This window comes from Panthera onca, chromosome A2 (genome assembly GCF_046562875.1).
Source record: "Panthera onca isolate mPanOnc1 chromosome A2, mPanOnc1 haplotype 2, whole genome shotgun sequence".
NCBI classification, from domain to species: Eukaryota; Metazoa; Chordata; class Mammalia; order Carnivora; family Felidae; genus Panthera; species Panthera onca.
The window spans coordinates 53,575,826-53,600,429 of record NC_138340.1 but is presented as its reverse complement, the minus strand read 5'-3'; the positions used below and the strand labels follow the sequence as shown (position 1 = coordinate 53,600,429).

The 24,604-nt window shown below is 39.1% G+C and overlaps 2 protein-coding genes across 5 annotated transcripts in view; one reads left to right on the top strand and one right to left on the bottom strand.

Annotated features, from left to right (window-relative positions):
• Window positions 1-13,929, bottom strand: part of PPARG (peroxisome proliferator activated receptor gamma) — a 134,779-nt gene extending 120,850 nt beyond the window's left edge. For 2 of the 4 annotated variants that reach the window (XM_060631795.3, XM_060631793.3), the window contains exon 1: window positions 12,801-12,894. The gene's annotated coding sequence lies outside the window, so the exon portion shown is untranslated. Of the gene's footprint in view, window positions 1-12,800; window positions 12,895-13,815 lie in introns of those variants that run through there. The other 2 variants (XM_060631794.3, XM_060631792.3) reach the window with 2 other exon arrangements.
• LOC144613865 (uncharacterized) lies at window positions 13,020-13,878 on the top strand. Its single transcript, XM_078435512.2, has 2 exons — window positions 13,020-13,104; window positions 13,298-13,878. The coding sequence occupies exon 2, from the start codon at window positions 13,315-13,317 to the stop codon at window positions 13,876-13,878; it is 564 nt and encodes a 187-aa protein (XP_078291638.1). The 5' UTR covers window positions 13,020-13,104; window positions 13,298-13,314.
• Window positions 13,930-24,604: the final 10,675 nt, after the last annotated feature.

The window sequence follows — 24,604 nt, the reverse complement described above, 5'->3', positions numbered from 1 at the left end:
TATAAAAAAAAGGTTCCTCTATTTGCTTTGCTTTTATATGTATATCAATTTCTTTGGTATTTTGATTTGAAGTCACTCATAAACCCATATCTGCCTTGTGAAAGGAGATTAACTGTTAAATAATGACGGTAATACCTGTGATTCATATATGAAATAGCACAGTGATTAAATTATTTTATATACTATAAACAAATCAATAGGCCCAAACTTGATACTCTTTTATCTAATATTTAACAAAATGTTTGAAAAGGATCCTGTTTTATTTTATGCATGAGTAAGAAGTCTTAATGACATTTTAATGTACATTATTATGAGTTTTTCTCCAGCTGTAGTATTAAATAGAATTTGTTACAGTTGCTATTAGAAGCCTCGAAACAAGAATGTAAAACAGTGCTCTGGCCCTTAGGCCATTTAAAACCTGTTTTTCTGACCAGAACAACTAAAAGATCCAACACAGAATGCTGAAGTCTATAATTAACATTTTTCCCCCTTTTCATATCCCATTTTGCCCGATTTACAACAAGTAAAATGGATCTCTCTTCTGGCATTAATTTCAAATCATTATTTATCATCAAAAAATGTTAAATACAATAAAGAGTAATTTAGGGAATTCCTTAAATATGTAGAGAAGACTAGCACTGAGAATCCGATACAAGTGATATGAAAAAACCTGTCCTCAAAATCAGATCGAGTTTAAAAATATTTTTAAAGTACTTAGAATGTACCCAGCCTCTCTGTGCTACAGGCTGTGAATTAGGGAAATCAAATCAAATTTAGAAGAATTCATAAAGTACTTCTAATGCACTCAGTCCCCAAGCTACAGGCTGTGAATTAGGGAAATCAAATCAAGTTTAGAAGTATTTATAAAGCACTTATCATTGCCAGTCCCCTGTGCTATAGGCTGTGAATTAGGGAAATCAAATCAAGTTTAGAATTTTTATAAAGTACTGATAATATACCCAGTTCCCTATGCTATAGGCTGTGAATTAGGGAAGGTATGCAGTACATATATATGTAAGAGGAATAAGAACTACAACATTCATTTCTATCCTCTATGAATTAACAATTTTTCTTGGTACACAGAATTCGTACATAAAAATTGTAAGAGGGGCACCTGGGTGGCTCAGTCGGTTAAGCGTCCGACTTCGGCTCAGGTCATGATCTCATGGTTCATGAGCTTGAGCCCTGTGTCAGGCTTTGTGCTGACAGCTCAGAGCCTAGAGCCTGCTTCAGACTCTGTGTCTTCCTGTCTCTCTCTGCCTCTCCCTCACTTGTGCTCTATCTCTCTCTCTCTCTTAAAAATAAACAAACATTTAAAAAAATATATGTAAAAAAAATTGTAAGACATGACAGCAAAGAATCAGCAAATATAAATGTGTAATACAAAATATGGGATGCATTAAATTACATTTCAGAGTAGATCTGGCTTCTAATTGTTTTCCTTCAGCTAAGATGAAAATTAGCTTGCATTTCCTGAATTCAAAAGCTGGTGGCCAGTGTAAATATTTTACATACCTTGCATGACAAAGGACATCAACCTGACGTTTTAAAACGTAATGTGCTTAATAGAGACAAATTAATCGTGTGTATGTATCGTACTTTGCTAGGATTAAAGATTGTTCCAGCAGACACAGAGAAATACACAGCATGAATCATGTGCACAACCTAAAAATGTCTTAGATTTTCTCGGCTTTTACTGTACTGTGGTTATATGCCTCCCTGGTGCTAGATGCTGGTTCACCTACCCAGCATGATATGCTCTCCAGACTAAGAAGTACTAGTTCACTGTCTCTAAGGCCATGTTTTCAGATGGGCAGATTTTATTTCCTATGTAAGGATATCTAGTGTTGAAAAGCAAGTGGTCAGTCACTCATTAAATGTTTGTGGAGTTTGTGGAATTGAATAAACTGCAGTGAAATCTGTAAAATTTGAGAGTTTCGATTATATCTGAACTATATTGCACTCTATTTTGCCATGGCAGCCTATATATGAATGGATTAATTCTATTTAACTTCACATAAGCTCCTTCAAAATGTATTTTCCTTATCATTTTTCCCCAAAAGTGTCATGTTGTTCACAACTTATGTTTAAGTGGTTAATAAGATATTTTCTGTCAATGTAACATCAGAACCAAAATGACAGACAATTTATATGTGAGTATAGCAATTGGAAATAGCTATAATAAATCATCTGACCAAAGGATAGTCATTTCAAACAGTATCTGGGTTTCCGTTTGCTCAAATATTATAGTCTAGATATATAAAAGTTCTTTATTGGTTTTTTTTTTAACGTTTATTTCTATTTTTGAGACAGAGAGAGACAGAGCATGAACGGGGGAGGGTCAGAGAGAGAGGGAGACACAGAATCTGAAACAGACTCCAGGCTCTGAGCTGTTAGCACAGATCCCCACATGGGGCTTGAACTCACAGACCACGAGATCATGACCTGAGCTGAAGTCAGACGTTTAACCGACTGAGCCACCCAGGTGCCCGCTTTATTGGCTTTTAAAGAAAAGTAGCTAGGGGTGCCTGGGTGGCTCAGTCGGTTAAGCGCCCAACTTGGTGTCAGGTCACCATCTTGCTGTTCACGAGTTTGGGCTCTGTGCTGACAGCTCAGAACCTGGAACCTGCTTCAGATGCTGTGTCTCCCTCTCTCTCTGCCCATCCCTGCTCACGCTCTCTGTCTCTCAAAACTGAATAAACATTTAAAAAAAAATTAAAGAAAAGTAGCTAACTTTATTTCCTGGGGGTGGGGGGGATTTTAAAAAATATTTTAATGGGATAGTCCCAGTGAACTTTGTTTTACATTTCTATTAAGTATAAATAATTTTTTGTAAGTAATTAGGTTACAAATTCACTTGTATAATTCACCCCTTAAATATTTTCACTGTGAGAGGTGCCTGGGTGGCTCAGTTAGTTAAGTGTCTGACTCTTGATTTCGGCTCAACTTATCAGGTCATCATCTCAGGTTTGGTTTCTGAGTTCGAGCCCCGTGTTGGGGCTCTGCGCTGACAGTTTGAGGTCGGCTTGGGATTCTGTGTCTCTCTCTGCCCCTCCCCCACTTGCACACAAGCACTTTTTCCTCGCCCTCAAAATAAATAAATAAAAATTTAAAAGTATACATATATATATGTATATATATATATTCACTGTGAGAACATTTAAAATAAATCTTTTGCAAAGTGAATGATCACCTTGTCATTTGGATTTTCAATAACAGTAGTACCCTATTAACAAAGGGTGCATTCTACCTTCTTTGTTAATAAATTTATTACTGAGAAGACAGAAAGTAATGCAATAATACATTATTCATAGTATATAATACATACATATGAACTAAAATAATATAGTAATAAGGGACCCAGGAAAAATATTCAAGGACACAGGTTTTCCCCTACTTCATACGCAACTCAAAGACAGCTGTCTGACTCCATGTTGGTCTAGCAATGCTGCCTACTCACAGGACATGGTCCAACCTGTGGCTTCTCTAGATACCACCTCTCCCACTACTGTTCTTGTTAAATCTAGTTGACAATAATCATAAACCCTAGGAGAGATGGAAATTGTTAGTCTTGTTCATTGCTTTATCCTTCTTCTCTAAAACAGCTCCTGGCAGAAAGGAGGAGCTCAATAGATATTTGTTGAATAAATAAATCTTCGTTAAAAAGGAACTTCTTCTCAGTCAATCTGTCCTTCGAGGTATCATCCCATGAAGTTTGTGTTAACCACAAACAAACTCTAAGTGCTATAAACTGAATTTTGTTAGCTGAAGTTTGCCTTGTATTAAGGACTAAATTATCAGAAACGGGGGAGACAGAAAGAAGAGAGAAATATTCAATATTCCTGATACAAAATTTATAAAAGCTTTTACAACTGTTTTCATTTAGATAAAGGTTATTCTAAAGACATCAAGCTGGGGCGCCTGGGTGGGCCAGTTGGTTAAGTGTCCGACTTCGGCTCAGGTCATGATCTCGCGGTCTGTGAGCTCTAGCCCCGCGTGGGGCTCTGTACTGACAGCTTAGAGCCTGGAGCCTGTTTCAGATTCTGTGTCTCCCTCTCTCTCTGACCCTCCCCCATTCATGCTGTGTCTCTCTCTGTCTCAAAAATAAATAAACGTTAAAAAATTTAAAAAAAAAAAAGACATCAAGCTGATATAAACTCAAAAGAGGTTCCAAAGAAAGTGACAAGAAAAATGTAACCTGTAATCTGGTTCAAAGGCAAAACCACTTAATTTTCCCTTTAGGATTTCTAGAACAATGCAACAGAAAAAAGGAAAAATGAGTTAATTCAAAGGCTATTGCTCTGGCCTGTTGTATGCACATATACTTGTATGTATATTATATATTGCTCTATGTTTATTTATATATTATATTAAATACACATTACATATATAATATACTAAAAATATACCTTTTAGGGATACCTGGGTTGCTCAGTTGGTTGAGCATCCAACTTCAGCTCAGGTCATGATCTCATGGGTCACGGGTTTAGGCCCCATGTCAGGCTCTGTGCAGACAGCTCAGAGCCTTGAGCCTGCTTCAGATTCTGTGTCTCCCTCTCTCTCTGCCCCTCTCCACCCCCTCTCTCTCAAAAATAAATAAACATTAGAAATTTGAAAAATAAATAAAAAATAAAAGCTCTGTTTGTCAGTGTATGCTAAAGATCAAATAGGGAACATAAATATAAACCAAATCAAATCTTACGTATGGCTGAGAAAATTAAGAGGCTGTAACAGAGATGGGATATTTTTCTCCTTTCAAATAGAGGCTAGTCAAGCAAAGACTACAGAGGAGACCAAAATGTGGAATAAAAGTAAGTATGAAATAAAACTGGATATAACCAAAAAGAATTCATGTGGTGTCTTACCATTATCTTCACTGGCTTTCAAGGAATAAAATAGGTAGAGGATTCTCAATGTTTGATTTGCTCTTTCCCTTGATTTTTAGTGATAAGAGTTACAGGCATACTAAAAAACAGAAAAGCTATAAATGTATCCTTTTAGTTACAGATGTAATTTTATATTACTGGCTAAACTTTGGAAAAGAGGGAAAAATATAAACAATTTTAAAACCCTCACTATTTAACATAACTGTCATAATTTTTGTATATTCCTTCCCTTCCAGACTTTTTCATACACATACATTTATATAAGGTTGTAATCAATAGTGCAAATACATTTTATGCTACTTTCAATATTTTTCAGATTTGTTATCATTTTCTAAATTGTCATTGATGAGTGTGTAACATTCTACCTACTGATTACACCATAATTTACTTAACTGTTTCCCTGCTATTGAATAAGTTACTTCTAAGTGTTGGTCCCTATAACAATGCTTTTATGAAAGTCTCTGTGTATATTTTTTTTCCTATATCCTGCATATCTTCGGGAAATGTTCCATAAGTATGAGTACAGCATCCCAGTGTTTGATACACTGCCTGGTCTCTTTCTAAGCAGCCGGAACTCAATCATAGTGACATCAGAAATACATAAAAGTACAAGTTTCTTCAATTCCAGAACCAAAAATTTTAGAATTAAAAAAAAGTATCATCAATAATCACTAGGAAGGGTACACAGATGTTCTACTATTATTAAACTGGAATTGAGGCGTACAAATCCATTATCTTGTAAGTCTGTTTAATGTGAAACCTCTGGGGGTGAATCATCCCCAGTGAGCTTATAAAACCAAGTCCTGAAGTTGCAGTATTTGAACTTGGAGACTCAGGATTCCTGACGACCATTCTAAGGTAAGAGGAACCAGTAACACTCAGACTATGAAGTGAGCCGGCTAGTCTCTCTTGACACAAGCTTACTGACAACACTGAGCTTCTTTAAGTAATACAATGCCAAGCCAATGGAGTTAATTTTACAGGATGATCCCAAGAGAGTCTATCATGGGGAGACTGCAGCAATGAACTTAACTATAGCAAGGGTAAGGCCCACTAAAAATAATCTAAACTAAGTGCACTCATCAGTGTAGGTCCAGGCCATCTCATGGGATGCAGGAGAAGGGGGGTTCCAAAAACAGTATCTATCAGAATTCTTTTGGAGAGTCTGTTAAAACATATCCCCAGAGTTTCTCTGACTCAGTAGGTTTGGGTGTGGCCCTAGAATTTGCATTTCTACCAAGTTCCCAGATGATGCCGATGCTGCTGGTCCAAGGACCACACTTGAGAACCACCACCTTGGACGATTTCTTCATTCTTTTTAAAACATTTATTGAGTGCCTACTAAGTATGGTGCTATATGCTGGAGTTAGGAAGATGAATAAAACCCAGTCAGTACCTACTTCAAGTAACTGATAATCTATATTTTTGTAGACATTGTACTGCTCTAGTCCTATATGCCAACAAATTTGGACCTCACTGAAAACAAAGCTTAAAAATATATTATACTGCTTTTAAATAAAGCCAGGATGTTTTTAATTAGTTCCAAATGCTTTAGGAAAACATGTAGTAATCCTACATTGGCAAATGTCTGAGTATTTTCTTCACTCTTCTGGATTTTACCGACATGTGCAAATAATTTGTTAAAGTATCTTCTTCATTTACATATATACCATTCATACATTTGTTCTCTTTCACAAACTGTATCCACTACATAAAACAAGTGACAGAATTTATCTAAACACTTTTCCACATGCAATCAAAAACTTGTTTACACAGGTAATTATCAACTGACAGAAAAGAATGACATTTAGCAAGGTAGGACTTTGGGATTCTCTGCTTTAGATTCAGACTTCCACAACACTGGAAAAAGTGAATGGCAAGTAAACAATTTGCATGAGGGTGGCCCAAACCTAACTGTTAAATACTACTGTCAGCTGATTCACAGAATTAATGAACTTGCTTTTGACATGGCTACTAAGCTTCTATCTCTAACAGAGATGTGTTGGCTTGCCATAACTACTATTGGCAAAAAATAAAAATAAAAAATAAAGCATGTATTAAGTTGTATGATCTGTGGATCTGCAAAAGCATTAAGTATTATTTATACTTCAGTACATTATTTTCTAGTGTGATTGAAAGGTTCGCCTCATTTCAATCTATTAAGAAGCTACTTTAAAAGTCTGGAAGAACTAACTCATGGAGACACTAGATAATTCATCTAACATCGTAGTGAAAATAAAAAGACATAATGAGATATAATATTCAGATACTTGATTACCGTAACTCATAACCTTAATTTTGATTACATTTCCTAGGAAAGTTGATGTTGGAGAATAACAACTTGTTTTCTTTGAGGGGAAAAAATGGTTTAAGGAAGACTTGTATTGATTTTCAGAGAAAAATAAAGGCATGTATGAGAAAATATATCCTTTCCGATCACTGCTATTTCCAATGGTTACTTTCCTATTCGTTTCAAAGAGGCTGGTTTATGGAGAAACTGGAACATGAATCACCTTAATTTTATTTTTCCTCCTCCAGATCACCTCTTTCAAACTCCCACGCATGTTATCTATTCCCTAAAGGCCTTGTTTTCAGGTGCAAGGAAACTAGGAACTAAGCTCTCAAATTTTTGCTGACAGTGATTTAAAGAACCAACCCTGCTAGGAATATTGGCATTTTGAAAGTGGACTTCAAACTTTCAAATGACAAATACAGTTTGAGAGGTGAAATGCCAGCTAGTGGGGTGGGGTCAAAGTTAAGGGGTTCTTCCTAGCACTTCATCATTGTACTCAGAGAGTTTGACAGGTCTGTTTCCCCACTGGCTTCCTTATAAAGGAAAATTTATTTCTTAAACATACAGGATAAGAATATTCTCTTTCCAGTCACTTTCCCAGATTCCCTCCTGAAGCAACTTACAGAGCCAGAGAGAACAGCACTGCTAGGTGGCAATTTCAGAATTTAAAGATATATATATTTAATTTTAAGGCTTATTTATTTTTGAGAGAAAGAGACAGAGTGGTAACAGGGAAGGGGCAGAGAGAGAGGGAGACACAGAATCCAAAGCAGGCTCCAGGCTCTGAGCTGTCAGCACAGAGCCCAATGAGAGCTCTAACTAGAGAACAGTGAGATCATGACCTGAGCTGAAGTCTGATGCTTAACTGACTGAGCCACCGGGGGCCCCCAGAGACATTTTAAAATTCTGTGATGTCACTGAGGAGCACGGTAAATTCTTAGAAACCAACCTTGTATTTGAGGTCTATGCACGGTAACTGCAATCTGCTGATTGTGGGAGTTGACCATACACAGATCTCTTACACTCCTACTCAGGGTATTTCCCTATTTTTCTACCTCCCTCCTATCTCCCTTCTCCTTATCTGTGGTAAACTGTGAAGGAATTCACACCCCAGGTTTATGCTAATATGAACTCTTGCCAGAAGGTCAGAAAATCTGTTTCAGTAAGTTTTATCCACATTGTTAACTCTCCTAGATGAGTTCACAAATGAAAGCGTTTTTTAAGAAATAGTGAATCAGTCAAACTAGCAATGAATTTATTATCTAAAATCAATGAAGTAGAATGTCTCCTAAACAGATAATCAAATTGAACTAAACCATTATGTGATCTAGTTTAAAACCTGACCATGAAGTTTTAAATTTCAATTTTAATTGATTTGTGTTGCGTGAATTGATCATTTCATATTTTCCCTTTATATCTGAGAAATCACAGTAGGGAAAGGAGACTCATCGCACCGTGTCGCAAAAAAGATCTTCAAGTTGAGAACGGCCTAGTCACTGAAATAGCTGAAGGTACAGCAATGACTCTGAGAAAGCCCAAACGGAAGAGAGTGGAAGTGAATATTGCTCCTCCTCCCCAACCCGAAGGGGAAGCCACAGGAAAAGGAACACTCACCTACAGGCACAGGCCTAAGCTTTCTTTGCCCTCTGTCTCCCTAACCCTTTAATTATATTCCTACATGGGCTCTGTAGCTCCATATTCCCGGAACAGAATGGGCTTCAGACCTGGAATCAAGTCTCTTACTTTCTTGCAGAGGAGACACTTCACAACAAGATGTATTTAACAATTCATAAGCAGAATTTAAAATTTATTATTTGGGGGTGCCTGGGTGGCTCAGTTGGTTGGGCATCCAATTTTGGCTTAGGTCATGATTTCAGGGTTCGTGAGTTCAAGCCCTGCATCGGGCTCTGTGCTGACAGCTCAGAGCCTCGAGCCTGCTTGAGGCTTCCTCTCTCTCTGCCCCTCCACCGCTTGTGTGCTCACTCTCTCTGAAAAATAAACACTAAAAAATATTTTAATTTATTATTTGGATGATGCATGGTTTTCTAATTACTCCCTACTAGTAAAATGGTGGGCTATTAGGAGGCATACTCACTTTTAAGCTTCTAAAAGCCAATTTTTGGTTATAGCTTGTCAGAAAAAGACCCAATTCTTACAACAAGTACAAGTCACTTTTAGTCTTTTAGTCGGAGATAAAAACCTGTCTTTTGATTTGAAGGTTCACAGGCCTCATTATACAATAAACCTGCTCCTGGATAACATACGTTAAATACTCACAGAGTATACCATAAAAATATGTAAAGAATAGAACTTATCAAATAAAAGCACAATCTGCACCTAGATGGCATTAGATACACAATGTTGACACAAGAGGATCCACGTTGTGTCTACACAGGACTCACAAATATAATGTAATAAAACAAAAAAATTATTTGTCTGATTTTTTATTGAAAATCATCAAGAATAGGAAATAAAATTTAAAATTGAAGAGTGATGAAATATTTCCAGAAACATTTTATAAATTGATCACCACATGGTAAGTATTATCTTTAGCTCATTCTTAACAATGATCTCAAAATTAATACTAGGGTGAATTATTAGCATTTGTAGAAGAGTTAGCTATATGATGTGGATAACCATGAAGTTTCTCTTTAAAATATCTGCTCAGTTAAATTCAGGACAAGGTCATATCATTTAAGATACACAGGTTTTACGATAAAGTCTTAAAATCATACCAAAAAAAAAAAAAAACCCAAAAAACAAAAAACAAAAGCATAGAAAAATAACTGCAATACTTTCCCATTGCATAGACGAGGAAATGCAGAGTTAGAAAGGATAAGTGATCAATGGCCATTACCACCCTGCTTGTGCTGGAGCTCATCTGATCTCAGAAGCAAAGCAGGGTCAGGCCTGCTTAGTAATCAGATAGGAGAAAGAACAAGTGACTTGCCCCGTTGTAATAACTTAAACTGTGAAAAATGTAAACATTCATGTTCTGGGTTAAATATTCAGTATTAAAATGTTAATATGTATTGATTGTTAAAGAAAAATATTTCTTGGTATATAAACATTCAAAAAAATAAATAAGCACATACTCTTATTGGTGATAGCTTTTGTCTTAACATCTAAAAAGCTATCTCCAAAATATGGTCTATTGTATTTGAATCTATTTCCTTCCAAGAGCCAACTTAAGTAATTAAGGTAAATAAAAATAAAACGTGACATTTTCATTAACTTAGTTCTAAAACATATGCCATATAACTTCTCAAAATCTACCTCCGTATTGTGGTAAAATACAAATACTAAATGAGAAACTCCATGAAGATTTCAAATAATCTTCAACTTAAAAATTTTATCTAGAATGTTATGACATGTATAATATGTGGGGGCTGTCTATGCTTGCAGGATGGTTATTCACAAATCTTACTGTACTTTGGTGGAGTCAAATTAGATCAGTTTCAAAGGATTCTGTAAGCACTTTTTGTTGCTTTTAGGCCTCAACTATCTACCCTAATATCAAGATTTGCTAGGAAAAATAAGAAAAGCAACTTAAAAATTCAGTTTAACTGTTTTCAAGAACGGGGAGCGTATGTTTACATTTACAGATTGGTGACTTAAATCAAGTTTTTTTGATTAGCGATTTTTAAAAAAATCCTCTACAACTGGTATTTATTTAGTGGAAACAGAGGAGACCAAAAACTTCTTCTAGTACATTTACTATACCTTTGGACATATATTTCCAAGTTCAAGCGACAATGAATTTAGTGGGACACCCACAAATCAGAATGATGACATTTTCTGTGTTATCCATTAGCAGATCGATCGATCGATCAATCGATCCTATCAAAGAAGTAAAAGTATGGGCCAGGATTTATAAGAGAATTTGTGAAGTATTACTTTAACATTTTTTCCCTACTTTATGAAAGTCTTGTCATTAGCAACCGTTTTACAATTTGAAAACTAAATGAAGTGTATTAATACTTGTGTATGTTTTCACAGCATTGCCTTTCACACAGCTTTCACATGCATAATTATCTTAATAATTAAGGTTCATGGCAAACATCTTATTTTCAGAGAATTACAGAAGAGAGAAAAATAAGTATTTGTTTACAGTTCTGTAACTTACTAACTAAAAGCAATTAGCCGTGATCAGTAATGCATTTCTAATTCATACGCCTAAAGTCAGGCTTTGTCTCCCATATAAAATTTAAATGTCATAGGGATTTTGAAATTAATAGCAAATTTTAAAAATTGATATAGTTTTTAAAATGTAATTCTGAAATATACGAAGAAATGAATATTAAGGAAATTTGTCCCTTGAAAGAAAAGTGTATTCAATTATTAAAAACACCAATCACAAAAATATATCAAAGTATTTTAAGTTCAATAAAGAATACGATGCTGGCAGACATATATGTTTTACTTTTTAAAATTATATTCTTATAATTTAAAAGAATGAAAAACAATGTCCAAAAATCTTAGCCAAGAATTCTCCAAACCTTCAGCATTCATCAATGCCATGCTTTTATAGTAGTTATTGTAAAGACTAGAAACAAACTTTTAAATATGAAAAAGAATTTTGGTTTAAAAATGAAAACAACACATTTCTCCCCTTCAATGAGTTGTAGAAGATTAAAATGGTCACAAGGTGATTCTAAGATGCTTTAAGTTATAATTATCAGCAAGTGAACATATATAACTTAAATAACGGAGAAAAACCACGTGGAGTACAGAGTAAGGCAAAATAGATGGTTTTGTAACAAGCTTCATTTTTTGGCTAACATAACGTTAGTTTTAAATTTTCATATATCACTATGGCACCGTATTAGCCACAGAATGCATCTGTGCACCTGACAACAGACAACACAAAAATTATGTTAAAACTTGAACAGGTTCTCTTGAAACGTCACTCCTAACGCTAACTGGTAACATGGGTAAGTGTCTTCCACAAAACAATCATAAGAGTGTGAAGTATTTCTTTAAAAGAGAAGCCCCAGGGAATGTCTATGTCAGTCTCTATACCAGAAGGGTTTCCTAAATCATCTAACACCATCCGTTTGGTTCTGCTCTCAGTTAGTGATTGATCATTTAGCTATAGACAGAAGACTGCCACAGAACATCTGAGATTTGTGGAAGAAGATGATACCTGGGTCCTTTTAAAGAATAAGTTATTCACTCTTCTCTCAACAACTCTGCTTACAATTTGTTTCATGAATGATAAAAACAGTTGACATTAAAATAATGCACTTCAAAATAAGGAGACTTCTCCAGGAATTGGGTTCCTAACAACTCAGTTCAGCATCTTGCTTGGTTTTGTTTTCAGATGATGATTTAAACAAAATTAATTTTACACTTCATCCCCCAATCTTAAAAGGAAAAGAAGAAAAACTTCAGCTTCTTCATGGCAGATTACTATTATTTGACTTTATTCCTCTAAAATAGAAACTGTCTTCCCAAGAAAATAGTGAATTATCCTTAGACTCAAGTGAATTAGATTCTTATGTTAAAACAACAGCACAGCCAAATAATCACTATATAGTACAATCGTCACCAACATCACCTTGCAAATTCTGGGTACATCAACACATTTCGCAAAATGCAATTAGAGTGAGGCGACTCACCTAAGCAACGGAAGCTAACAAGAAGAATTTAGAAATGCAGCCTTCTGATCCCCAGCAGAGGTAAAGGCCCCTTCTTTACCTAACAACTGATCTTATATAAAAGCAGCAAATAGGTTACTCCCAGTTTCTGCCTCCTTACCTTAGGCTCCTCCCCAAATACCAAAGCATACAGTACCACAACTACACACCCACTTTGCAACCCCTGCACTGAGGGACCAGCGCTTTTTAAGTTACCTGCCTTTCCCAACCTCAGAGTACACAGAGCGGGCGCTGAGGCTCGGCAAGTGTAGGAGCCCCCAACCGGGTAATTTCACCTTTCCCAACGCGGGGGTGGGGCGGGGGACGCACGCATTCTCCATCCCCCTGCGACCCTAGGGAGTCTGGCCAACATCCCAGCCCCTCCACTCGGCTCACGGCCTGCACAGCGCTCAAGGGCGCCGGGATGGGGTGACCCCAAGGGTGCCCCTCGCTCAACTGTCACCGCGCCCCCCACACAGTGACCGCCGCCTGGGCTATGGGGACTGAGCAGGAGACTCCACGGCCGAGGGACGGACACGCATCGGAGCCCGCGTTTCGGTCCCAAAGTTCGCCTCGAGCGCCTCCTGGACGCCCGCGCACCTCCGCCAGGGGCTCGGAGGTCCCCGGTTCTCTCGGACCGCGACCCAGGCGCTTCCTCGAGGGGGCCTGTCCGGGGAGCGCGGGACGCACGGCTGGCGTCTCCCGGTGCGCGGCCGCCGCTCCGTGTGGGGCGTCTCGCGTGCAGCCCGTGCCCTCCCCCGCCTGGAGGGCTCTTTCTGCGCCCGGACTTCTCAGCGCGCGCGCCAAGACCCTCGCCCGGGACCTGCCCGCTCCCGTCCCCTCAGACTCGACGCCGCAGCCCGGTCCCCTCAGCCCCACGGCCCCGCAGCCCCGGCCCTCCTCGGGCCCCGACCCTTCGGCGCTTCCCCGCCCTCCGGACTCCCCCTCGACCCGCGGCCCCGCCGCCCCCAGCGCCGCCCCGCACCCGGACACTGACCTGCGGCGGCACCCCGCTCCGGCGTCCCGGCGGCCGACCCGAGCGCCCCAGGCGGCGGCTTAGGAGCGGGCGCGGGCTCGGGCTCAGAGTGCGGTCGGCCCCGCCTGCCCGAGGCCGAGCCGGGCCGGGCCGGGGGCGGGCGCCGCGCGGCGCGGGGGCGGGCGCGGGGGCGGAGAGCACGCGGCGCGGGGCGCCAGCCGCCCGGCGCACAGTAGGGCCCCTGGCCGTGCAGGCTGCCTTGGCGCGCGCCCACTCGGCTCGGCCTCGTTCGTTCCTCACAACCACCGCTGGGAGGCGGCTCAGAAATGGTCCCATTTTACAGAGCGGGCGTTCGAACACAGCTCAGATAGGGACCCGTAGGGCCACGTCTGGGAAGAGCACGAAGTGCGGGTTCCGGAGCCCGCCTTCCATCTCCAGGCCGGTGTGTCTCACCCTTCGCACTGTGGTCTGCGAGGCTTCTTTCTTACAAGTTGTTATTTTTAATGACATTCTTAAAAAAGAAGTTAAGTCGTGTTGAGGATCACCGTTGGGCCGTTTAGCTGACGGCCCAGTGGTCCTGCACGCTTTCAGTGCACCCCTTTTGCATTTGTACTTCACGCCGGTGTCCATTAGTCCTTTAAAGTGACAGAGTTTTGGTTTTAATCATTAAAAGCATTTCTTAAACTCATTAACATAATTTCTTGAATTCTTCAGTGGTGTTTCCTCCACTGAGGGCCTGGGACACATGGTGGGGGTGGGGCAGGACGTGGGGCGTGGGACTTAAGTTTGAGAAGCAGTTTAGGGCACTCTGCCTTGTAAATGTACTAGGTAGACTGTGGGCGGCTTCTTCTGCAGCTCTCTCCACGACCACCCCTCCAGAGGGGTTAACAGATGCCCAGTAAGAAAGCTTCTGGTCTTGTGGACTTGAGGCCTTTCCTTCTGTCCCTTCTTCCCATGTCATTTACTGAGCGTCCTGTTCTAGGCCTGGTCCCCCTTGAGGAGGCAAAGATGAAGAAAGTCCTTGTCCAGAATGCTCTCTGGTCCTTTAACGTCTTAACTTGGTGGAGATGCCTAGTTCTTCTCCCTTCGGTGCGGAAAGTTCCTTTTTGTAGTTTGCAGTAAAATTTCGTGAGGGTGAGTATCACTTCCGAGAAGGTTCAGAGCTTAAGTCAATGGATCCATGCCCTTCTATTTGTGCCCTCCAACAAGAAGTGCCACAGCTCTATAGGATGTCAAAGAACATTTATTGACCCTTGAAAACCCCATTTCTTTGCCTGAAATCTAGGTAAGTCGCGGCTCAGCATTCTGAACTCAGGCATAGAAGTGCTGCATGCATCCTATTTATTTATTTTTTTAATTTTTTTTTAATGTTTATTTTTGAGACAGAGAGAGACAGAGCATGAACGGGGGAGGGTCAGAGAGAGAGGGAGACACAGAATCTGAAACAGGCTCCAGGCTCTGAGCCATCAGCACAGAGCCCGACGCGGGGCTCGAACTCACGAACCGCGAGATCGTGACCTGAGCCGAAGTCGGACGCCCAACCGACACACTGAGCGTATTAAGAGTCCAGACAATGGTTTTTAGAACAGCATTTCCCACTATAAGACACCAAGAATTCTTGGGGAAGTAACTCGGGAACCATGAGATCATGACCTGAGCCAAAGTCGGACGCTTAACCGACTGAGCCACCCAGGCGCCCCCTCCTATTTCTTGATCTTTCCAGAGTTCCAATCTTTTTTTTTTAAACAGCTTTATTGAGACAGAATTTACATGAATATCATGCATTTCAAATATATAAATTCAGTATTTTTCACTTTATTGACAGTTATACCACCATCGCCATAACCAAATTTTAAAACATTTTCATCATCCCCAAAAGAAACCTCCTCCCCATTAGCACTCAGTCCCGGTAACCATAGACAACCACCAATCCAATTCTGTCTCTACAGATTTACCTATTTTGGATATATTGTATAAATGAAATCAAACAAGAAGATCTGTTGTGACAGGCTTCTTTCAACTTAGCATAATGTTTTGAGGCTCACTAGTGCTGTAACATGTATCAATATTTCATTCTTTATATGGTCAAATAATATTCTATTGTCTGGATGTATCACATTTTGTTTATTCATCCTTGGTTAATGAATATTTGGGTTGTTTCCACTTTTTGACCATTAGGAATAATGCTGCTATGAACATTCACATCAAGGTTTTGTATGGACATATTTTTTTCATTTCTCTTGGGTATGTATCTAGGAGCAGAATTGCTGGATCATATGGTATTTCTTTGTTTAACTTTTTAAGGTACTGCCAGCCTGTTTCCATTTTACATTCCTGTCAACCATGTATGGAGGTTCCAATTTCTCCACATCCTTGTCAACGTTTGTTATTGTCTTTTCTATTTTAGCCAACCTGATACGTGTGAAGTGGTATCTCACTGTGGTTTTGACTTGCATTTCCTTAATGACTCGTCACACAAGCATCTTATCATGTGCTTATTGGTCATATGTGTATCCTCCTTGAAGAAAAGTCTATTAAAATCCTTTGCTCATTTTTAAATTGGGTTACTTATTGTTAATTTATAAGATTTATTGACTGTTCTTTATCAGATAATTAACAAATATTTCCTTCTATCCAGTAAATTGTCTTTTTACTTTCTTCCTGGCATCATTTGAAGCAGAAGAGTTTTTAATTTTGATGAAATCCAATTTATCTATCTTTTCTTTTGGCGTCACATCAATGCCTAATCCAGAGCTATAAAAATTTACTCCTAAATTTTCTTCTAAGAGCTTTATAGGTTTAACTCTTACATTTAGGTCTGTGATTTATTTTGAGTTAAATTTTGCATATGGTGTGGGGTGCCTGGGTGGCTCAGCCAGTTGAGCATCTGACTCTTGATTTCAGCTCAGGTCACGATCTCAGGGATGTGGAATCGAGCCTCGTGTCTGGCTCTGTGCTGAGCATTGAGCCTGTTTAAGATTCTCTCTCTCTCTCTCTCTCTCTCTCTCTCTCTCTCTCTCTCTCCCTCCCTCTGCCCCTCTCCCCTGCTTTCACTCTCTCTTTCTAAAGTAAAATTTTTTAAAAATTGGGTATGGTGTAAGGTAGGGCCAATCTGCTTTTGGTTGGTGAAATTCTCATAATTAACAACACTGACCAAAGAGAATCCCAACACAGTAAACTCAGAACTGGTGCAACATTTTAGAGCTGATCTGAATACTTTCTAAACATTTGTGTAGATAAAAAAAGTTCTGTGATTTTTGAAAGTGACCTATAGTTAGTGAAGCCTAAAAATGTAAGAAGCTAAGCAATGTAAATATAAATAGTATAAATCTGTTTTTTAAACTACTGGTCTTGATCCACTGGTGGGTTATTAAATCAATTCAGTGGGTCATAACCAATATATATTTGTTAAAGTCCAATAAAAACAGAACAGAAACTATCAGAATGTACTCCCTAAATTAAAGAGTGTCACTTCATAACTTTTGTGTTATGTATATGTATGTTTGTGTATAAAAGGAATTGGTGTAAAATGTGTTTCTTACTGTTGACCATATTTTTTAAAGTTAGAAAAACACTGTGTAAGCTACAATTGCAGAATTCTTCCATTCCACAAACATTCATTGAGTGCTTATTTTGTGCCAGGCCCTCTGGTAAGTTCTGGGGATAAAATGATAAATAGCACATGGTCTCCACCCTATAACAGCATGCATACGCAGTCCTATCCATACGTCGTTTCCAGACATAAGAGATTATTCCTTGGTTCACTTTTCCCCAACCACAAAGACACCTTCCAACCATTGATGTTTGGTCCTGTGGCACTTATTTTTTTATTTTTATTTTTTTTGCAATTAGTGCTTAGCTGTTTACCTCATTCAAGATTTGCAATCATATTTGCTTTTCTTCTGACTAAGGGAACTTTGTTCCCAGGTTCATAATCGCATACTATGTTTATTATATTGGGAAGAAAGTATAGATTTAGTAGTGGGAGTTGGCCACAACTGAATTGATTCCCATTTTATGCCAATTAAAACTAGTTCTAGTAAGATAATTCAGGTATTTTTAAATACGGTTATATTACTTCTTAAGGGAGAAATATCAAATAATGACAAAATTTTTATTTTTCAAGGGTTTGGCAAAACAGAGTGTTGGCATTAATAGTGGTATTTAACCACTTTTCAGTTTGGGTTTAGGAAAATTAGTGTGCTGTGTTTCCAGTCATCCAATTGAGTCACTTCTTTATGGCAGCTGTGTACAATCACAGCTCTGACATTTGCTCCTTCTCTTTATCTGAGACACCATTTGTCAGCATCTAAACACCATACATTCCCAGGAGATATAGAAGATCTTAATTTAAAATTTAAAAAATTATAACCAGTTCAACATGCCAGACAGGTTGAACACTTACACACACACACACACACACACACACACACACACCCCACTTCCACAAATACATCCAATTTTGAATGACTCTATTACGTTCCCACGCATGATTTTTAGAGCTTATAAAATTTTACCTGCAACCTCCCAATTTTACTTTGAATTTGATTAAGTTCCTTTTCTCTTCCTCTCCCTAATTCTGTCAACTGTTATCTTGCCCTTCACTAAATGACTTGCCCATTTGTTACAAGATCTTAACTACCAAAGCCAGGCTCGTAACCCATTTCTTCTGACCTCCAACTGATTGATCTTTTTCATTATACTTCTCTGTGTTAAGTCAGCTTTCTTTTTCTGAGTGGTTGCCTATAAATAAGAAAAAAATCTGGAACATTTTAATATAAGTGTTAATCTTGATTATAAACCAATAATTAGGTTACAATATGTACAGCTATGTTTTGATTTAAATCAAAAAACATAAGAAAATAAAACTAAATCAGTATTTTATTTTTTCTTAGTATCCAAACTTAGAGATTTTTTTTAAAAAGATAATTTGGAAGGGGGTGCCTGGGTGGCTCAGTCGGTTAAGCGTCTGACTTCGGCTCAGGTCATGTTCACGGTCCATGAGTTTGAGCCCCACATCAGGCTCTGTGCTGACAACTCAGAGCCTGGAGCCTGCTCTGGATTCTGTGTCTGTCTCTCTCTCACCCCTCCCACACTTATGCTCTGTCTCTCTGTCTCTCTCTCAAAAATAAACAAACATTAAAAACATTTTTTAAAAAAGATAATTTGGAAGAATTGAAAGAAATAATTTTAAAGCCATTTCAAGAGTAATGTTTTCTTTCCTACTGAATGAAATAACTCCGTTTTTCTTTGATTCGTTTGTTTTTGAAAATATTTTCTTTTATAATTTGTAAACATCTATGAAGTTAATGATGACATTTAATTCCAAGGAAATTCCATTCGGTAATTTCAATAGTTTTAAGTTAGACTAATTAAATTTTAAAGTTTTTAATGGTTTGAAAACATTTTAAAGGTTCAAAGACACTTTGATTTTCAGGGAATAAAAAAGAGAGCTTTTGGGGTTGTCTGGGTGGCTCAGTAGGTTAGGCATCCAACTTCGACTCAGGTCATGATCTCGCAGTTTGTGAGTTGGAGAACTACATCGAGTCTGTGCTGACAGCTCGGAGCCTGAAGCCTGCTTCAGATTCTGTGTCTCCCTCTCTCTCTGTCCCTCCCCTGCTCATGCTCTGTCCCTCTCTGTCTCAAAAATAAATAAACATTAAAAATAAAAAAAAAAAGAGTTTTTGCCCCGCTTCACTGGATTTTCTCTACTTTTCCCCTAAAAATTGACCTACTTTGCATATCAGACAGGCCTCTAAATATCAAGAGGTAGGAAGCAGAATGAGTAGATGTTAGGAAGAAGAGAACTCCTGGTCACCCTGGAATGGCAGAGCTTTCAGAATGGGAGAGTCGTCCTACTTTCTCATTAGTCTTTTCCTTTCAAGAGTATTAAGTAAGTGTGGTAGAATGGAAAGAGTCCCGACCTTTATCTCTGCTCATTGTGACCTTGAGCGGGGACTCACTCTCCCTGAAGTTAGTTTCCTCATCTATAAAATGAAAATATATATTCCCATAATCTCATCAATGAGATGACTTGAGAAAATGCTGATTCAGGCTCCTAGTAGGGACTCAGCAAGTGTCGTTTAGCAACTGGGTGAAAGCACTGAGAATGTTTTCTTTTTTTTAATTGATTGATTAATTTTGTTATTACTGTTTAATTTTTTTTAATGTTTACTTTTGAGAGAGAGGGAGAGTGTGAGTGGGAGAGGGTCAGAGAGAATCAGAAGCAGGCTCTGTGCTGACAGCAGAGAGCCCAATGTTGGGCTCGAACTCACAAACCGTGAGATTATGCCCTCATCTGAAGCTGGACACATAACTGAGCCACCCAGGTGCCCCCGAGAATGTTCTTTCTGAAAGTCACTCATTAATATACTAAAGCACCGTTTGGATGCTAAATTGTATTTTTAATACATTTTTGTGAAATACTTTTTGAAGTATTTTTTCATATATATACATATATATATCCTAGTCCTCAATCTGCATCAACACTGTATCTTCCTTTCTTGCATGTAACAAGTCACTAGTATAATGAATAGACTTTTAAAAAAATGTTTATTTATTCTTGAGAGACAGAGTGTGAGTGGGGGAGGAGCAGAGAGAGAGAGAGGGAGACACAGAATCTGAAGCAGGCTCCAGGCTCTAAGCTGTCAGCACAGAGCCCAATGCGGGGCTTGAACTCACGAACCATTGAGATCGTGACCTGAGCGGAAGTCGGACACTTAACTGACTGAGCCACCCAGGTGCCCCTGAATAGATTTTGAAATAGTGATGAACCTCATATTTCTGTATGAGATTGGTTTCTCATGACACCTGTGTGATTTTAGAGGTCGTAGGCTTTGTCATGTAAAGCTAAAAAAGCAAACACTTGTTATGATGGAAAGCATGAGACATATACAGAAGTGGACAGAATAGGAAATGAACCCCCTTGTACTCATAATCTGGTGTCAGTTTGTGGCGACTCTTGTTTCATCTGTACTCTCACTCACCTCCCTCTCGTTTATACAATCCTGAAGCAAATCCCCCAAACACATTTCATCATAAAACTTTCAAACTGTTTTAAAATGTTCTTAAGTCTTCTACTTAAAAGTTGGTTCAGGGGCACCTGGGTAGGTCAGTTGGTTACTTGATTTCAGCTCAAGTCATGATCTTGAGAAGGATCCGGAGTCAGGCTCTGAGTTAGGTGTGGAGCCTGCTTGGGGTTCTCTCTCTCCCTCTCTCTTTCTGCCCCACCCCTGCTTGTTCCTGTGTGCATTCTCTCTCTCTCTCTCTCTCTCTCTCTCTCTCTCTCTCTCTCTCTCTCTCAAAATAAATAAATAAATATGGGTGCCTGGGTGGCTCAGTTGGTTAAGTGTTGACTCTTGGTTTTGGCTCAGGTCATGATCTCATGGTTTTGTGAGTTTGAGCCCCACATCAGGCTCTGCACTGGCAGCATGGAGCCTGCTTGGGATTCTTTCTCTCTCTCTCTCTCTCTCTCTCTCTCTGTGCCCCTACCCCGCTCACACACACACACACACACACACACACACACACACGCACAGTCTCTCTCTCTCTCTCTCAAATAAATAAACTTTAAAATTTTTTTTAAATAAATAAACTTAAAAAAAACCTGGCTCAAATTATTATACTCTGGGAGATTTAGGACTTATCAGAAAAGTTTCTTTATGGAAATTATTTCAGCTCTATTACCGGTGAGTTATAAAATGAGTTTATTGCTGAGAGGACCATTGTCTGCATGCTACAAGTTCCAGAGTTCCCAAGGACATAAATATGTTCAGGCTGAGAAATGGGCAAGTAACTTGGACGTGGGGAAAGGCAGTTATGGTAGTTTCAGTTGCTAACAACAACAACAACAACAACAACAACAACAGCAACAATCAAAAGAAAAAACAAAAGCAAAGCAACCCTTGTGTACCTATGCCAAGAACAGATTTCAGCAGATGTTGGTTCCCTAAGCTTTGGGGTAGCTGGGTGGGGCCTGGGTTGGCAGAGTCCTGGGTGGTCATGTTGAGCCACTGGTAGCCCTCTTTGCGTTCCTCTACCCCTTGTGTGAGGGTACAAATGAGAATTGTGTGCTAAAGGTTAGGCACTGCAAAGACCTTAATCTTCCCTTGTGGAAGACCTTACTGGGAGTAATTATGCTCCTCTGTGCGTCTGCTTGTTCCTATGCACATAGTTCAGTCTTCTGGTCCAATACTTATTATATTTTGGTTGGTGAAGTGTCTCTCTTCTCCTACTAAGATTTAATTGCCTTGACACAGAAGCCATGGTTTATTGATTTTTTATTTTTTTATGCCAAGGACCTACTGGACTGAATGCCTGAAATTAAGTAAGTGGGCTAGAGATGTCTGTTGAATGATTGGCTGCTGGCTGTTTAATTTGCAAAACCATGCCCAGTAGTAAGCAAATAATGCAAATGTCACCTCCTCAAGGATCTTTTCATCATTGCGATTCTTGATTCTCTTAACGGTTTTATTTTTCTTCATACCAACCGAAATTAAGTTTTTTTTTTTTGTTTTGTTTTGTTTTTAAATAAACACTAGGCTACTTCAATTTTTTTTTTTTTCAACTTTTTTTTTTTTTTTTTTTTTTATTTTTGGGAGAGAGAGAGACAGAGCATGAACGGGGGAGGGGCAGAGAGAGAGGGAGACACAGAATCGGAAACAGGCTCCAGGCTCCGAGCCATCAGCCCAGAGCCCGACGCGGGGCTCGAACTCACGGACCGCGAGATCGTGACCTGGCTGAAGTCGGACGCTTAACTGACTGCGCCACCCAGGCGCCCCCGAAATTAAGTTTTTAAACTTGTGTTTATTGTTTGTCTCCCTGTACTAGAATGTAAACTCCATAAAGACAGGGATTTTTTTTTTAAGACTTTATTATTTTAGAGCAGCTTTAGATTCACAGCAAAACTAAGAGTAAGACACAGATTTTCCCCTGAGGCAGGAATTATTTATTCACTGTTGTAGCCCTAGCTCATATTATGCCTAACTCGACAAGTGGTAGGTGCCCAACAAAAATCTTTGTTATTGTACCAGTAGTAATGTCATAGATTCAATCACCTTTAGAAGTTGTATTTTCGTAATTTATGCCCACAAAATTGGTTAATATGTAAATCCCCAGGCTCCGGCTACTGATGTGAGTTTGTCTCAGGCAGCCACCTGCCTTTCTGGTTTTGTGAACATAATTTTGTTTTGAACTTTTGAACTCATGTGGCAACTTTGCTTTTGATACACTGAACAGCTACTATTGATACACAACTTTTGTTTTGAACAGAGCTTTAGGACTGACCTGGAAGTTTGAGCCTGGAACTCCACTCTGTGCTTCCTTATTATTTCAGATATTCTCTTCCCACTGTGATTTTTCAGTAATATTATTTCCCTTATCCCCTTTTACATAAGAGGTTTTCCAGCACCTACATGCCTATTTCTTAAGCTCCTGACACCTAAAGGAACATTTTTAATACATCTAAGACACGACATTTGGGGGTGACACCTTTCTGGGGGTGACAGTCTGGCACAGGGTAGACTTTCCTTCTATTTTGCATTTCAAACAAATGCATTTTAAATGTTTGAGTAACTGGTAGGTTGGTCATGAATTGCATTTACAGTTGACCTTTTAACAATATGAGTGTTAGGGGCTCCCTGTGCAGTTGAAAATCTGCTTATAACAGTGACCCCCCACTAATAGCTTACTGTCGACCTGAAGCCTTACTGGTAACATAAACAGTCAATGAACACATATTTTGTATGTTTGATGTATTGTACACTGTATTCTTATAATAAAATAATCTAGAGAAAAGAAAATCATAAGGAAAGGGCACCTGGGTGTCTCAGTCGGTTAAGCATCCGACTTTGACTCAGGTCATCATCTCCTGATTCATGGGATCAAGCCCCGAGTTGGGCTCTCGCTGACAAAGCAGAGCCTGGAGCCTGCTTTGGATTCTGTTTCCCTCTCTCTCTCTCTCTCTCTCTCTCTCTGCCCTCCCCCACTCACTTGTGTGTGTGCTCTCTCTCTCTCTCAAAATAAATAAACTTAAAAAAAGAAAATCATAAGGAAGAGAACATATATTTACAGTGACTATACTGTATTATCAAAGAAAAATCTGTGTGCACAGTTCAAGGGTCAACTGTATATGTTTAGAAAGGTTAACTGTTTATGCTTAGAAACTTTTGTACACTCTTGGGAGGAGATTGGGGAGGGAGTTAAGGGGATGAGTATGCTCTACTAAAAAGTAATGCTTTATTGACATTTATATTGGCAGCATCTTTTCCTAGCCCTGTAACATGGATATGTGGATATTTTTTCCTCATCAAAGTATTTTTCTGTTTTAAATCTCCTGTAACTATCCAATTATTCTTTCAGTAAAACTTCAGTAATTCTTTTTTTTTTTAACGTTTTTTTTTTAAATTTTATTTATTTTTGAGACAGAGAGAGACAGAGCATGAACGGGGGAGGGGCAGAGAGAGAGGGAGACACAGAATCGGAAGCAGGCTCCAGGCTCTGAGCCATCAGCCCAGAGCCCGACGCGGGGCTCGAACTCACGGACCGCGAGATTGTGACCTGAGCTGAAGTCAGACGCTTAACCGACTGAGCCACCCAGGCGCCCCAAAACTTCAGTAATCGAATCTAATCCTCCACTACTTTCGAAAACATATTTTTAATCTATCATATTGCATGCTTAAAGCATGTAATGTCATATGAAACAGATAAAACAAACATTTACAAACCATAAGATCAGTAACAATTATAATATATGGGCAAAGTCAACCCAACCACAGGATGAAAAGATATTTATGTCTAAATGGAAAAACAA